The sequence below is a fragment of the Eptesicus fuscus genome, chromosome 11, assembly GCF_027574615.1.
Source record: "Eptesicus fuscus isolate TK198812 chromosome 11, DD_ASM_mEF_20220401, whole genome shotgun sequence".
Lineage (NCBI taxonomy): Eukaryota > Metazoa > Chordata > Mammalia > Chiroptera > Vespertilionidae > Eptesicus > Eptesicus fuscus.
In genome coordinates this window covers 40837501-40851844 of record NC_072483.1, presented here as the reverse complement: position 1 = coordinate 40851844, position 14344 = coordinate 40837501, and the positions used below count along the sequence as shown (strand labels likewise).

Genomic DNA, 14344 nt, shown 5'->3' with positions numbered 1-14344 from the left:
TATTATAGTAAAATGGTCTTTTATTTATTTATTGGAAATTATAAAATCAGTGATATGAATTTTGCACAAGATTATTTAATTAAATAGAAAAACTTTCACTATAGTAATTATATGGCATGTATAACCTCACTTAGGATGCAAAGAGAATGTAAGAAGATGATTATTTAAAATTTAGAATAAGCTAATGTTATTAAGCATTTATTGTCTGGCTACAAATGGGCTCATCAATCACTTGTGTTCTTATAGCCACCAGAGTAATTTTTAGTAAATTAAGAAAATAATTCATGATCCTAATCAATTGTGCAGGGCATGCATGCCCTAGTGTTAATCAGTTAAAATAGCTGGAGATCTATTATCCAAATGGTCAATTGGCTCTTATCACCATGGCAGTACATTTATGTAACTGCAAAGCTAATAGAACATGTTGAGTCTCAAATTTCAAAATTTAGTATAGTAGAACTGAAAGGTATTATCAACATTTTCTAGTCCAGTTCTTTGTATTTCAGCTAAAAAAGCTGTGATGCCAGAGATGGATTTACCAAAGTCATTCAGGAAATTAGCAGTAGAAGCAGTCTGTAAAGAAGAGGGCACAAACTCCATCCATCTATCCCTCCGTTCACCCATCTTTTCATCCTTCATTTCATGCATCCATTTATTCAACAAGTATCTATTAAATGCCTATTATGTGCTAGACACTAGGGATGTAATGATGAGCAAAACTAGACATACACAATCTTCAGACTTACGGTGACTGTTTCAAGAATACAGATGGAGGTGAAAAATATTAATAAGATAATCACTCAAATACACACATGATTACAAAGCAAGACAAATGCTCTTTTAAAAAGCAACATAGCCCATGATAATGTATAACAAGGGAGCCAGACCTAAACCAGGGCTCAGAAAGGGATTCCCAAGAGAAAGTGGCCCTTATATTGAGTACTAGAGGCTGGATGGAAGTCATGAGAAGAAGGGAGAGGGTAGAAAGAGGTGCTGAAGCCCTGGAGAAAGAAATGAATATTTGAGGAACAGAAAGCCCAGTATGTTTGGAGTCTGGAAAGTAATGAGAGAGGGGCAAAAGGGGGCTGGAAGGATAGGCCATCTAGACCAGCAACAGACTATAGTCCAGACTAACATTTTGGATCTTTATTCTAAGAGTCATGGAAAGCTCTGGGAAAGTTTAGCAGGAAGATAAAACTCTCATCTTCAGCAGTGTTGTGTTTTTTTTTTCACATGGGCAAATACCAGATTCATAAATGCTATTCAAGGTATAGGACATTTCCCTAAGTTTTGGTTCTGTAAACAATGGCCTGGAGAAGGGATGAAGAATGGCAATAGTGACATGAAGGAGACTGGAAGTGGTTGCCATACTATCCATTTGGGCAGATCTGTTTCAGGGCTCTGAGAATAGTCATGTCTGAAAAACGCAATTGTTTGGACAACTTAAATATAAGTGAAATTTGTTTATGGTTATAAGCTAACTTAGGTTAACTTTTATATGGAAAATCTTTACTCTTGAAATTTCTAAGATTATTTGTCCAGATGATGTGGTTTTCTTTTCTTCTGGTTCACTTTCTGTTTGTAACAAGTCTGTAGTCAGGATAAGCAATTATATCTCTTCATTAATGCCTCTCTTGATATATCTGAAGGTAAGGATTCTGGCTGATCTCATCTGGGCTCTAAAAATACATCTTCAATAAGTCAGTAGAAATCCATGCATATCTGAGGAAATGCAGTCAAGTGCTTAAGAGTCTAGTTTTAGTTAAACTCACATGGTCTTCAATCCCAGTTTTGCAAGGCTTAGATATGTTGGAACCACACTTCACTCTCCTTAAAAAAATCTCTGACAATTATTCACAAACTGAACAATAACGTCCCCACTGCTCGGCACCATCCCCCTCCATACCCTTCATACTCCCCAATTTTTTCCCACCAGTTTTCCCTTCCAGGTAATCAAACCACCTGTCTAAGCCTCAGTTACCCTGTATATAAAAGTGGAGATAATACTTATATTTACTAAGACAGGAGTTAAACAAGTGTTTTGCAAATGGCATTTTTTTTTATGAGAAAGAACAGATGAGAGAGAACTTTAGACTTTATTTGAGTTATTAATCTTCTTATTAGTAATAATATATTTCATCTTCCCCCAAAGATCATAACTCTGAAGGAAATAATACAACAAGAGCACTCACACTGAAAGATATTTTAAATGGGACATTTTCTTATTGGACATATTTTCCAACTTGGATTTCAGGTAGGTGAACTTTTTTTTACTTTTGGGTTTTTTAAAAAAAATCTCAAACTACAGTGGGGAAAGTAGGGGAGGGTTGGAGGGTAAGAGATCAACAGAAGGACTTGTATGCATGCATATAAGCATAACCAATGGACACAGACACGGGGGAGGGGGTGGGGAGGGCAAGTGCCAGGGGGTAGGGGAGGTGGGGGGGGGTCAATGAGGGAAAACAGGAGACATATGTACTAGTATTTGTAATACTTTAAACAATAAAAAAAATATATATCAGAAAACATAATGCAAAAAAAAATGTATGTTTTTTGATTTTGCTTTTAGTGCCAATGTATTCTATGGTAACAAAAGCCAGATCAATTTACATGGGGGAAAAAGAGTAATTATTTAGATAAGTCAAGTGACCAGCAAAGCACTTTTGACAGAACCTTTTAGACCAGATTTCCCCCCAATAATGAGGCCAATAGGAGTTTAGCAGAAAAGTAAAAGCTGAGAATTGTTACAAAAATCTGAGCATATGGTATAGCTATTCAGAATGGAAGAGAAACACCTATTTAGGAGAAGTCATGAGAATTTTACCAAAAGAGAAATCCTTGTTAATCTTGATAATCACAGAAATGGACAAATTTTATCCTAAAAACAAATCCTTTAAGGACCATAAAATTGATATTTTGTAAAATAGGATGTTGCCAAATAAAGCTAATCAAAAATAATAAAGTCAACTAAATTATTTATGACATTATAGTTTGTCTAAAGAGCCACTAAACAAAATAAAATATTTTTATTTTTTTCTTTAGAAAATAAAATGCACATAAAAAAGGTTTTAAATTCAACCATGCATAACCCAAATTAAATGAATTTTTACTGCAAAAGAAACTTGCCATTTAAAACTAGTTTATCCTCTTTGTAACACAGATAAAATACAATTTTATTCCACCACACTGAACTGGTTAGGATAGGGCTGCTATTAACAAATAGGGCATCTTTGTGGAAAGTAGAAAAAAGTATTCTTTTCTCCCTTTACAATTAACTTATTTTAAATCTGACCAAGTAATATATACTGAACAAAGAGGAAAAACAAAATAAGTCTGTGAAATAAGAGAGGTTTCTCTTTGTTATAAATGTAGTTCCTCTTAAGGGAGATTATTTCAAGTTTTGTTTTCCTTCTTGTTTAAAGGACAAGAGTATCTCCATCAATCTACAGATAATAACATAGTATTTTATAATATTGAAACAGGAGAGTCATATACCATTTTGAGTAATACCACCATGGTATGTATACAACATTATCTTCTTCCTCAAAAGACTTTGCCAGCTCTTCACTGATCAAGAAAGAGCCCAAACTTTTAGCACCTGATCTGGACCCAACCTGCCTTCTCAGCTCCATCCCACTATACTTCTCTTTTAATTCTCCCTTCTCCTCACACTAGACGCCTTCCCTTCCCTCCTCTGAATCACCCAGCATCTTTCTTCCTCTGTGGAAATAATATGGTTTGAGATAAGAGTTAAGATCTCAATCCTGTAGTCAGGCATACTGAGGCTGAAATCCTGTCTCTGTCACTTACAACATGTGGAAAATTTGGTGAGGTTCCACACTATACTAACACTACCAAGCTTTAGTTTCTTCTGTAAAGTAGGAGTAATAATACCTCCTTGGGTTAATGTAAGAATTAAGTGAAGTAACATTTGAAAGTGCTTTGGACCGTGCCTGACATAGAATAAATATGCACATGCTACTCAGTCCTCTTAGGCTCTCAACCCTCCTACTTTCTCTCCCCTCAAGAGCCCACTAATCTTTTAAAGCCACAGTCAGATGACACTCTCCTCCTCTCGTCTATGCAAGCAATTACTCTCATTTTGGATACAAGCACTTCTTCCTTAATGCTTTTGTAAAGTTATATTTATATCTCTTTTATAGAACTAATTTGCAATTTAAGTTACTTATTTACAAGTTTAACATTATAAACTTCTTAAAATCACAAAGTATATCTTTATTATATCGTCCTCCCATAATATCTAGTAAGTTTCTTCTTATACAGTAGGTACTGCATAAATGTTTTAAAATTGCACTGAAGATAAATGCAAGTAGGATATATCGAAGGTGTTTTTATGTTAGAACTACAAATTAACATGTTATTTTTTCTGCATCCTAATCAATTTTTTCATAATTTCAGAAAAGTGTGAATGCTTCAAATTATGGCTTATCACCTGATCGGCAATTTGCATATCTAGAAAGTGATTATTCAAAGGTATTGACTATTTAATTTGGATATATCTGGTTATATCTCTTACTAATCCACAGTTTGGTTTATAAATGTAAGAAGAAGCAAGAGTCTATTTTTATCTCTAAATACTCAAGAAGTTAATGTGGGCTCTAGATGAGCCCAAAAAGCATAACTGAAACATAAGCAAATCATTTAGCTTACTTATCTGGTTATCAGCAAGTTGTAGCAACTAGTTTCCTCTGGGAAAACACTTTATTTGAGGGCACAGATATTCACCAGAAAGGGGTGAATTATCTTTGTATTTCTAAAGCGATTTTAATTCCCACATTTTAACCTCATAAACGCTTACTATTTAAAATGAAAAAAATCAAGATGTGACTTATTTAACTCACTTGCTCAAGCAAGATGACATACAGTCATTAATAGACCAGAAGTTTAAATCTGTCTCCAAAAGCTTCATGTAGGAGAATCCCACAAACCAGACCATTTGCCCTTACTTAATTTTCCTCTCCTGACTGAAGTTGCAGGGTAAGTTCAATAACTTGTTGTTGTTTTTTCTATTTATACATCTTCAAGATGATTTTTATTTTTGTAAAAGACCAAGGGAATTCACTATTGAATTAAGCATTCAACAATTATTTTTAGATCAAGAACCTTTAGTTTTAACTGTCATTTTTCATATCCTACTTGAGATGCAAAACTCCCTTAATATTCAGAATGAAAAGTCCATCTACTGGCCCTTCTTTGTCAAGAGTCTGAACGCCCTTTTAAGAAACAAAATCCAAAAAATACCTGCATTATTCACTAACCACAATATAAGTATACTTATGAGAAAAAAAACCACTAGTTTTTTAAGGAGGAGTTACATGCTCTCTCTCTCCTATTTTTTGGAAAAAAAAATTCTATTAATTAAAAAAAAACACAAAGAAAGGCAAGCATTTTACAATAAAACTATACATTGAATGAAATTCTTTTTACCCTGTCTTATGGGTGTCAGATGCAGGGTACTGCTTATGGGCCATGGAAATCATGGTGGTTTTACTTCAGTCAAGGTAAAATATGAGGGGAAAATTCTATAGAGCATGTCAAAGAAAAGCTTGTTATATTAAGAAATGACTGAATATGGTTATTATGGAGTGAGGGCTGAATTCTGGGATATGGACAAACAGCACAAAAGTCCACAGTAAAATACTTTAAATGAAGACTAATTATGAATTGAAACATACTCTTCCTAGTGCCCTGTGAAAATAGTTCTTTCATAATTCTGAACCTTGAATTGAATGACCTATGACTATACATTCCTGATATAAGCTTTTAAAAAATTAAAATTTGTCTTTGCCTCTCTTCTTTCTGACAGCTTTGGCGATACTCTTATACAGCAACATATCACATCTATGACCTTAGGAATGGGTAAAACTTCATGTCTATTTATGAGTACTACTTAACTCTATTATATAGACTTTTCATTCCAAACTCTGATTTGAGGTTGACTATCCTGTTACTGATCTTAGCTTCTTGCTTCTTTACAATATATGTGCACCCATAAATTAAGAAATTCAAGGAAATATTCCTATGCAATATTCACCTTTTTATTTGGCTAATATTTTGCATTTTTATAGACAATATAGTTCCCCCATAGGTCTGAACACCAAATTACAAATATATTATTTACGGAAATAAACATAAGTAGTAAAAGCACAAAACATGCATGGGAATGATACACTGTTTCTAGGAAGGTGTCTACTTCATTGGAAGGAAGCAGAAGGGAGGGAGACCATTAGTTGTATCTGAACATATACTCTGTTAGTTGATTCTAAATTACTTTTTTAAAAAAAATTGCAAAATATTAATATCTCAAATTTAGATGGTAGATAAATTGACATCTATTATATTGTTTTCTTTATTTGTATGTTCAACTATTTACAATATATTTCAAACAGAAAAAATATACAAATAAGTCAGTAGGAGAAGAACTGAGAAAGAGAATTCCTGGCAGAAGGAATATTATCTAAAAACACAAAGGGAATGGAGAGCATGAAAGGTTCAGGAAACGGAAAGTAGGTCAGTTGAGTTGAAACTGGAGGAGGGTATGACTACTGGGAGGTGGTGTAAGGTTGGAAAGGAGTTGAGGCCAGGAAGCCTGGGCCAAATAATAATGAGGAAACTATTAAAAGGAGTTTACATTTCATTCTGATGACAATAGGGAATCACTGAAGAGTTTCAAATGGGAAATGACATGATCAGATTTGCACTTCAGAAAAATAACTTTGACTAAGAATGGACAATGAATTGGTTTAGTTACTCATCTTAATGCGATATCCTATTTGTGTTATATAAAAGGGAAAATAATTATATATCTTGAAGAGGTATTAAAAATCTTATGGTCTATTTCCCCTTTTATTTAGCAAGAGCACAAAAGTTCAAAAAAATATATTTACCTACTTCTTTTAAATGTTCAGAAGAGACTAACTCTGATCTTCTTAAACTGTCAAATTAAGAAATAGGAACTAGTACATAAAGTAGAATCTAAATTCATCTAATGCATTGAATCTTTCTCTTCTCTGATCCCCTTTGTCACCAAATACAAGAGTTACTTATTGAGGACTTATTTTGTGAAAAGCATACTTGGAAGAGTACAAATGAGCTGAAGTCACCAACCCTACTCTCAAGAAACATTCAGACTCATGAGGAGAAAACCTATTCTTTCAATACAATTAAAAAAGTGTACTGAATTACTTAATGCCTTAAGAAAGGCATGCATTATTTTCTTATTTTTCTTTTAACCATTTTGAAATTCTCAAAGTCCTATGTTGAGGTTCACCAAATTAAACAGAATTCCAAAAGAATACGGCAATACTAATATTTTAATCATGGTTTGTATAAGCTTTAAGGCCTAGAATCATTGTAAATATTTAGCTTTTGTGCAGTGAATTTAATCAAACCACTGTTGTTGGTTTTTTTCCTTCACAACTATTAATTTGACAGATTGTTTTTTTTTTTGTCAGTTAAATATACAATAATTTAGAAAGTGAGGGATGACAAATTTGTTGAGATTTAAGACAAAATTGGGTACCACTAACTGCAAATGTTCTGTGTGCCTTGGAAGAGTCTATAACAATTTACCATGGAGAAAATGAGCATGGTTCTGGTTTCAGGCAAGGGAAGGGATACTGAGGAAATGACAGCATTTGAAAAGCAGCCTCTGCCACTTCCTCTCCTGCTGTGAATTATTTAGAAAACACAGAAAATGACCACCTGCTGACTTCTGGGTCATGAAGAGACTGTGTGCTGAGATTTGCAGCTTGGCACTGTCTACATGACTGGGCAGATGATGCCACAGCATTTGGCAACATCAGGCAGTGTTACAATGTCAAAGGTCACAGGCACACTGGCTTGAGACAGAATTGTAAATCAGTTGAAGAACGTTTTCCCGTTGGGTTATTTCCTTGCCTGTGCAGTAGGATGGTAAGGGGCAATCAGGCAGGTGAGCGGTTAGGAGCCAGTGGTCCCGGATTATGAGAAAGATGTCCTGGATTGGAGAGGGTACAGGCCGGGCTGAAGGACCAGCCCCTCCCCTGCATGAATTTCGTGCACTGGGCCTCTAGTTAGTTAATAAAAGTATATAGGTTTCAGGTGTACAATTTTATAGGACATAATCTGTATATTGTATTGTGCTCACCACTCCAAGCAAATCTCCTCCCATCACCGTTTAGTCCCCTATACCCTTTTCTATCTCCCCCATCCTCCTCCTCTAGTAATCACTATACTCTTGTCTCTCTATGAGGTATTTGTTTGCTTGTTTGTTTTGCTTAGTCCATTCATCTTTTTCACCCAGTTCCCCAACCCTCCCACCCCTCTGACAGCTATCAGTCTGTTCTCTATCTATGAATCTGTTTATATTTTGTTTGTTAAATTCCACATATGAATGAAATCATGTGGTATTTGTCTTTCTCTGACTGGCTTATTTCACATAGCATAATGTTCTCCAGGTCCATCCATTCTGTTGCAAAGGGTACGATTTCCTTTCTTTTTTATGGCTAGGTAGTATTCCATTGTGTAAATGTACCACAGCTTTTTTATTCACTCATCTATTGATGGACTCTTGGGCTGCTTCCAAATCTAAATGAAACTATTAATATGATCTTCAAGAAGATAATTAAAACTTAAGCATGGCATCTTATGACTCTTCAATACATGAAATCTGAACACATTCCTGCTGAAGAAGTGCAAAAGCTCCCCAATGCAAATCAGTCCACTGATAATTTGCAAGGTGACTCTAAGGATCAAGGTGAGGTTTTTGGCTAAAAAGATATTTGAAGTTTCCCTATGGTTGTAGGACTTTGCAAGCTTAAGGCATACTGCCTAGTATACAATCTGTTTTTCAGTTTAGCTTAGATCGAATGTTCCTTTCTGTTTCTGATTTCAAGTCAGATCTCTGGGGAGATTGTCAAATGGCATCTTATTTTCAAAAATTTGAAATGCATGTGCATTCACAGAGATGGGGTTGTGAATGGGAATGCGCAAGAGTACTTATTAAACTTCAGCACCATTGTAGAATTTCAGAGCAGGAAGGCACTCCAGCAACCATCCTACCTGGTGTGTACAAAAGAGGGCCAAAGACTTGCGTTTAATTTGGGCCTCTGCCAAGGACTAACAATGTGGTTTTTAAAAGTCATTCTATTTCTCTAACCTCACATTTATTTTCTACAAAATGGAATTCCATTAGATAATTTCTAGAGATATTCCCACTTTCACAGTCTATAAATCTTTAATCTGTTCATCTCCCTACAAAGGCTAGAAAACGGAGACCTGGAGAAGTTACATGACTTCTAAGTAACTAATGAAGAGCTACCACTACCACCCCATCTCTCCAGTCCCGAGTGGCCACATTCTTTCCATTAGGTTTGAAGAAGCAGAGAGAATGACTCTTGGTTTTTATTGTTTGTTTATTTTTTTCTGTTTATAAAGATTTTTTTTTCATTGAACAGCAAGGTTTTGTGTGTGGTTTTTCTTTCCATCTTTCTTTACTTCTAGAGATTTTGTAAGAAGAAATGAGCTTCCGCGTCCCATTCAGTATATTTGCTGGTCACCTACTGGGAGTAAATTAGTAAGTGTTTGAATTATAGAAGTGTTGAATTATTTACATAAAAGAGGAGCCATTTGGTTTTGGCTTTTGTTAAATTCCCTTACTTAAAAGAAAAAACAATAAATGTATTACTATTTTTTAGTGGTTAAAAACAAGAAGAGTTTTGATAAATTGAAACCCATCTAAGAATTCCGCAAAAATCTCAAGCTCATGGATAGACTTTAAATATCTCAGTCAGAAACTTTATCCTTATACTCAGCCAGAATGCGTTGTGCCAGAAAGCTCAGGAAAAATATGGTTTTCACAAGTTTCCCAGACTAGCTTCAGACAACATGAAATTTTGTCCAAGCTCTTATTTAAGGACTCTAAATAAAGATTAGATCTGGCTAGCTATTAATATTCAGAGATTGATTTTACTTTCTGTTAATAAATATATAATTATTTACTTGGGTAATAAAACCACAAATAAAATAGTGGACTTTATTTGATATAGACTTTAAAAATCATAACAGATGATAATGGGAGTCAGTTGTTTTTTGACCTATTAAAGTGAGATAGTACTTGTGAGTCTTTATGCATCTGAATTGCTACACTTTTAAACGTCATTAGGTCAATAATTAACACAAATATACAGACTTCATTGTATTTCTTACGGAATTTCCCTGTATTAACTAGCTTACCACCACTTCCAGGCATATGTGTATCAGAACAATATCTATTTGAAACAAAGACCAGAAAACCCACCTTTCCAAATAACATATAATGGAAAAGAAAATAAAATATTTAATGGAATCCCAGACTGGGTTTATGAAGGTAAGCTGTATTCTTCTTTCTACTGCTGCTATGTTAGGCTTTTAATTGAAAATAATTGCATACATTTAGTAGCATTTAGATGAGTGCTATGCTGCTGAGATGAATGGTGGCATTTCTGAAAGCTGTTATCTGTGCTATGAACAGGACGTGCATGTTCTGAAAGAACAAAATCTTATCAGACTGGTAGAGTTTATTTTTAATGAGTATTATAAAGTGGCAGTAACAATTTATATTCCAAGAAGTTTATGGTCCTTAAATGCTGTGTTAGTTCATTTTCTCAGGTTTGTTTTTTCTTAAGAAATAAATATTTTTTTCCAAAACTAAACAACTGTTTATATTATTTTGCAGGAAAATATCCTTAATTTGTTATACTTCTGTGAATTTTGTCTTCTTTCTAGGTTCTGTAAGATCCAGGAAATAACTGGACCTTAAAAGGTTTTCTGGTCTTTACGTTTTATTAAATAAATATATTACTTAACTTTTTTTAAAAAAAATAATATTCCCAGGAGAGAAAGTCAACATTCAATGTTTATGTTACTCTGTAGTACAATTACAGTTTCCTTGTTTTGGCTATTTTAGGTGACTATAAGAACCAGAAGCTGCCCCAAAGGGAAAAATTAATTCTTGTTAATATGTTTATTATTTATTTTTAAATTACATTTCTGATTAATGTCAAATCCTAAGAAGACTGTTTGATAAGGGGTATGAGGCTAAACCATTCCTCTAAACCCAGATTATTTATCTTTTAATAACCAAAGTAGGACATATATTGCATCTACATTAAATAAATTATTTTGGGCAATAATGGATATATACAATGTATTTTGAAATATTTATAATGATTTTAAGAGGAAATGCCAATTATATTAATATGTTAGTATTTATTTTTCAGAGGAAATGCTTGCTACAAAATATGCTCTCTGGTGGTCTCCAAATGGAAAATTTTTGGCATATGCAGAGTTTAATGATACAGAAATACCAGTTATTGCCTATTCCTATTATGGTGATGAGCAATATCCTAGGACAGTAAATATTCCATACCCAAAGGTATGTGGAATACTTTTAGCAGATGCTTCTATTTCCTTGGTGTCAAAATGAGCAACCAATACCATGAATAGAGGTGGGATCAACAAGTTTGGAGAGCTTCTTATCCTTGTGCATTGTAAAGCAAACATTGTACTGTGATCTATTATTTATGTGGACATCTGTTGCTTTGGACATCTGGTTGTGCTGGATGAAGTAGTCTTTGCTAAATTCTATTGCAGAAGCTTTGAAAAACATATGGTCTAGATCATGGAGGAAAAACAAGCTTAACTTAAATTTAATTTTTTCATATTTCATGCTCCAAATTCAGGGTAAAGTTCTGTTTTGCAGTTCCTTCTTGAATTCTCATGTAAATGCAAGCTAGAATGGGGAATACAAATGTTGAACTTGATGTTCCTGTCAGGTAGAAGCAAGCATGAGTTATGATCTTTTCTGGGCATACAAGGTGGCTTAAATTTGTGAGCCTTGAGTGAATTAGACTGGGTGTGAGCCCAAAGATTTTTGCATAAACATTCTAGAAGCCTTAGTGTACATACTTTTCATTTATTCCCACGTCTGGAGAGACCTGTATGTGCAGTTGGAGAATGGCCAGATCTCAGTGGAGAGCATCATGTCCTAATTTAATTTAGACAATAAATCTGAAAGGAGATCAAATCACAAATTCTCCTCTTGCGCAAGGCGTGAAAGTGGTTTTAGATTGTAGTACAATGTCCTTTTCTCCCCATTGTTTTTACTTGCCCTGGAACACTGCCATCAATGGATCCAGTGGGTCCCTATGTGACAAAGAGGAGATGGAAGTACCTACACACAAGCAGATTCCAAAGTGGCCATAGGGACAGAAATAGAAATGTTAGGCAGTTTAAAATTCACTTTAAAGTCATTGGAGAAACATTAAGGAATAGAGATGAGTGTTTAGGTAGGAGACCTCTCAAGGGCTGACTATAAAGTCTGGAGCTGGAGCTGTTTGGAAGCAAGAGGTGTAATACTTGGGATCCATGATGTAAAAGGACTTGGATCTTTAGGAGGGTGAAAGGGAGTAGGAATCAATGAAGAACTGAGGAGTAACTGGCACTGACAGAAAAGTTGGGACCCAAATTCCCATGTTTCTTTGAAGACTAAAGTTGCTAAATCATCTGACTTTGGACTGAGAGGTGAGACTAGTTGGAAGAAGCAAGAAATTCCAGCTGAGCCTTCAGTAAAACAGGGGGTCAGAGGAAAATGTGTACAAGTCCTTAGATAAATCCAAACAGCACTGAGTCATTTAAGACTACTGACCTAAATAGTTGATTTAAGTTATTTAACAATTACAAGATTCTCTTTTTCTGTGGTAAAATAACAGAGAAACTCTAAGAAGCTGTTTGGGTGTGAACTATACTGTCATATAAATTTATATGTAATAAATTTATATATATAATAGCATAGAAAAGACAAAACAAGAAAATTATCCTATATAATAAAGAGCTAAATATGCAAATGGTCATCATGCTGTCACGCCAAAACAGCTCAGACACTCAACACTGGGGAGAGAGGAATGGGGACCAGCTAGGTACAAATGAGCTTGCGAGAGAGGAATGGGGACCAGCCAGGCTGCAGCCGGGGAGAGGGCCAAGCTGCCTGCCCTGTGGTCCAGGACACCAGTGGCTGGGGCTGCAGCCCAGGAGAGGGACAAGCCACCTGCCCCACGGCCCCAGGTGCCAGCGGCTGCTCCTAGGCCTGTGACCTGGGAGAGGGACAAGCTGCACACCCCGTGGTCCCGGGTGCCAATGCCAGCGCCTGCAGCTGTGGCCCGGGAGAAGGACAAGCCACCTGCCTCGAGGTCCCAGGTGCCAGCACCTTCAGCTGCAGCCCAGACGAAGCTGGCCCAGGTCCTGGGTGCCTGCAGCCGGCCAGAGGGAGGGGAGCTCAGGTCCCAGGTGCCTTTGATTGGCTGAGGAGGGAATCCTGGGTCCCAGGTGCATGGCAAGACAGAGGCAGTTAAGGGCAATCAGGCCAGCAGGGAAGCAGTTAGGGGAGATCAGACAGGCAGGCAGGGGTGGTTAGGGGCCATCAGGCAGGCAGAGGAGGTTAGGGGCCATCAGGCAGGCAGGCATGTGAGTGGTTAAGAGCCAGCAGTCCCAGATTGTGAGAGGCAGTTGGACATCCCCCGAGGGGTCCCAGATTGGAGAGGGTGCCCTGGGCCTCTAGTAAATTCCATATTTGGAGATGAAACTTTCCTAAGTTTGGAGGGATGATAGCAATAGTAATGTAACCAGCTAGGAGACTGAGTATTTGGTGATTTTCTGGACCAAATTATAGGGAAAAAGCAAAAAGTATCTTTCACTGTGTATTTTTACACTTTCCTCCCAACCACAATCTCCCTAGCAAAGGGAGAAATGATAATAATGATAATAATTATCATCATCATCATAAATGGGAAATAATCTGCCTTAAAAATCAGAAAAGAAAATATCAATTACAGAATTGTATTTTCATATTCAAAATATTTTTTCCTTGAATCAAAGCTTCTTAACTAATCACTTAAAATATGTGTTTTCACACTGATTGACACAGTATTGCCCTGCAAGTAAATTTGAAGTAAAAATCCTGGTCATGTTATAATTATATTTTTTCAACAGAAATATACTTAACATTTTTATCTTATAAAAACATGCCTAAATTCCTAAAATGTCTTTCAAATGTTGGTAATAATTAGAACTTTATGAGCTGATCTACCTTTATTTTCTTGTCAGGCTGGAGCTAAGAATCCTGTTGTGCGGATATTTATTGTCGATACCACTTACCCTGAGCATGTAGGTCCCATAGAAGTGCCAGTTCCAGCAATGATAGCCTCAAGGTATATTCCTCTCAGATGCTTTTCACCTTTGAAATGGAATTTTAACACAAATTTCTTAATCAGTGTTCATATTTCTTTTCTAGTGAGTTAATGATGAG

At 35.7% G+C, this 14344-nt stretch overlaps 1 protein-coding gene across 1 annotated transcript in view; it reads left to right on the top strand.

The window, feature by feature from the left end:
- FAP (fibroblast activation protein alpha) overlaps positions 1–14344 on the top strand; it is a 72477-nt gene that overhangs the window by 14218 nt on the left and 43915 nt on the right. The window contains 7 exon segments of the mRNA XM_054723064.1: positions 2153–2254; positions 3423–3517; positions 5828–5880; positions 9505–9577; positions 10249–10369; positions 11262–11416; positions 14143–14246. Coding sequence (XP_054579039.1) covers positions 2153–2254; positions 3423–3517; positions 5828–5880; positions 9505–9577; positions 10249–10369; positions 11262–11416; positions 14143–14246 — 703 coding nt within the window.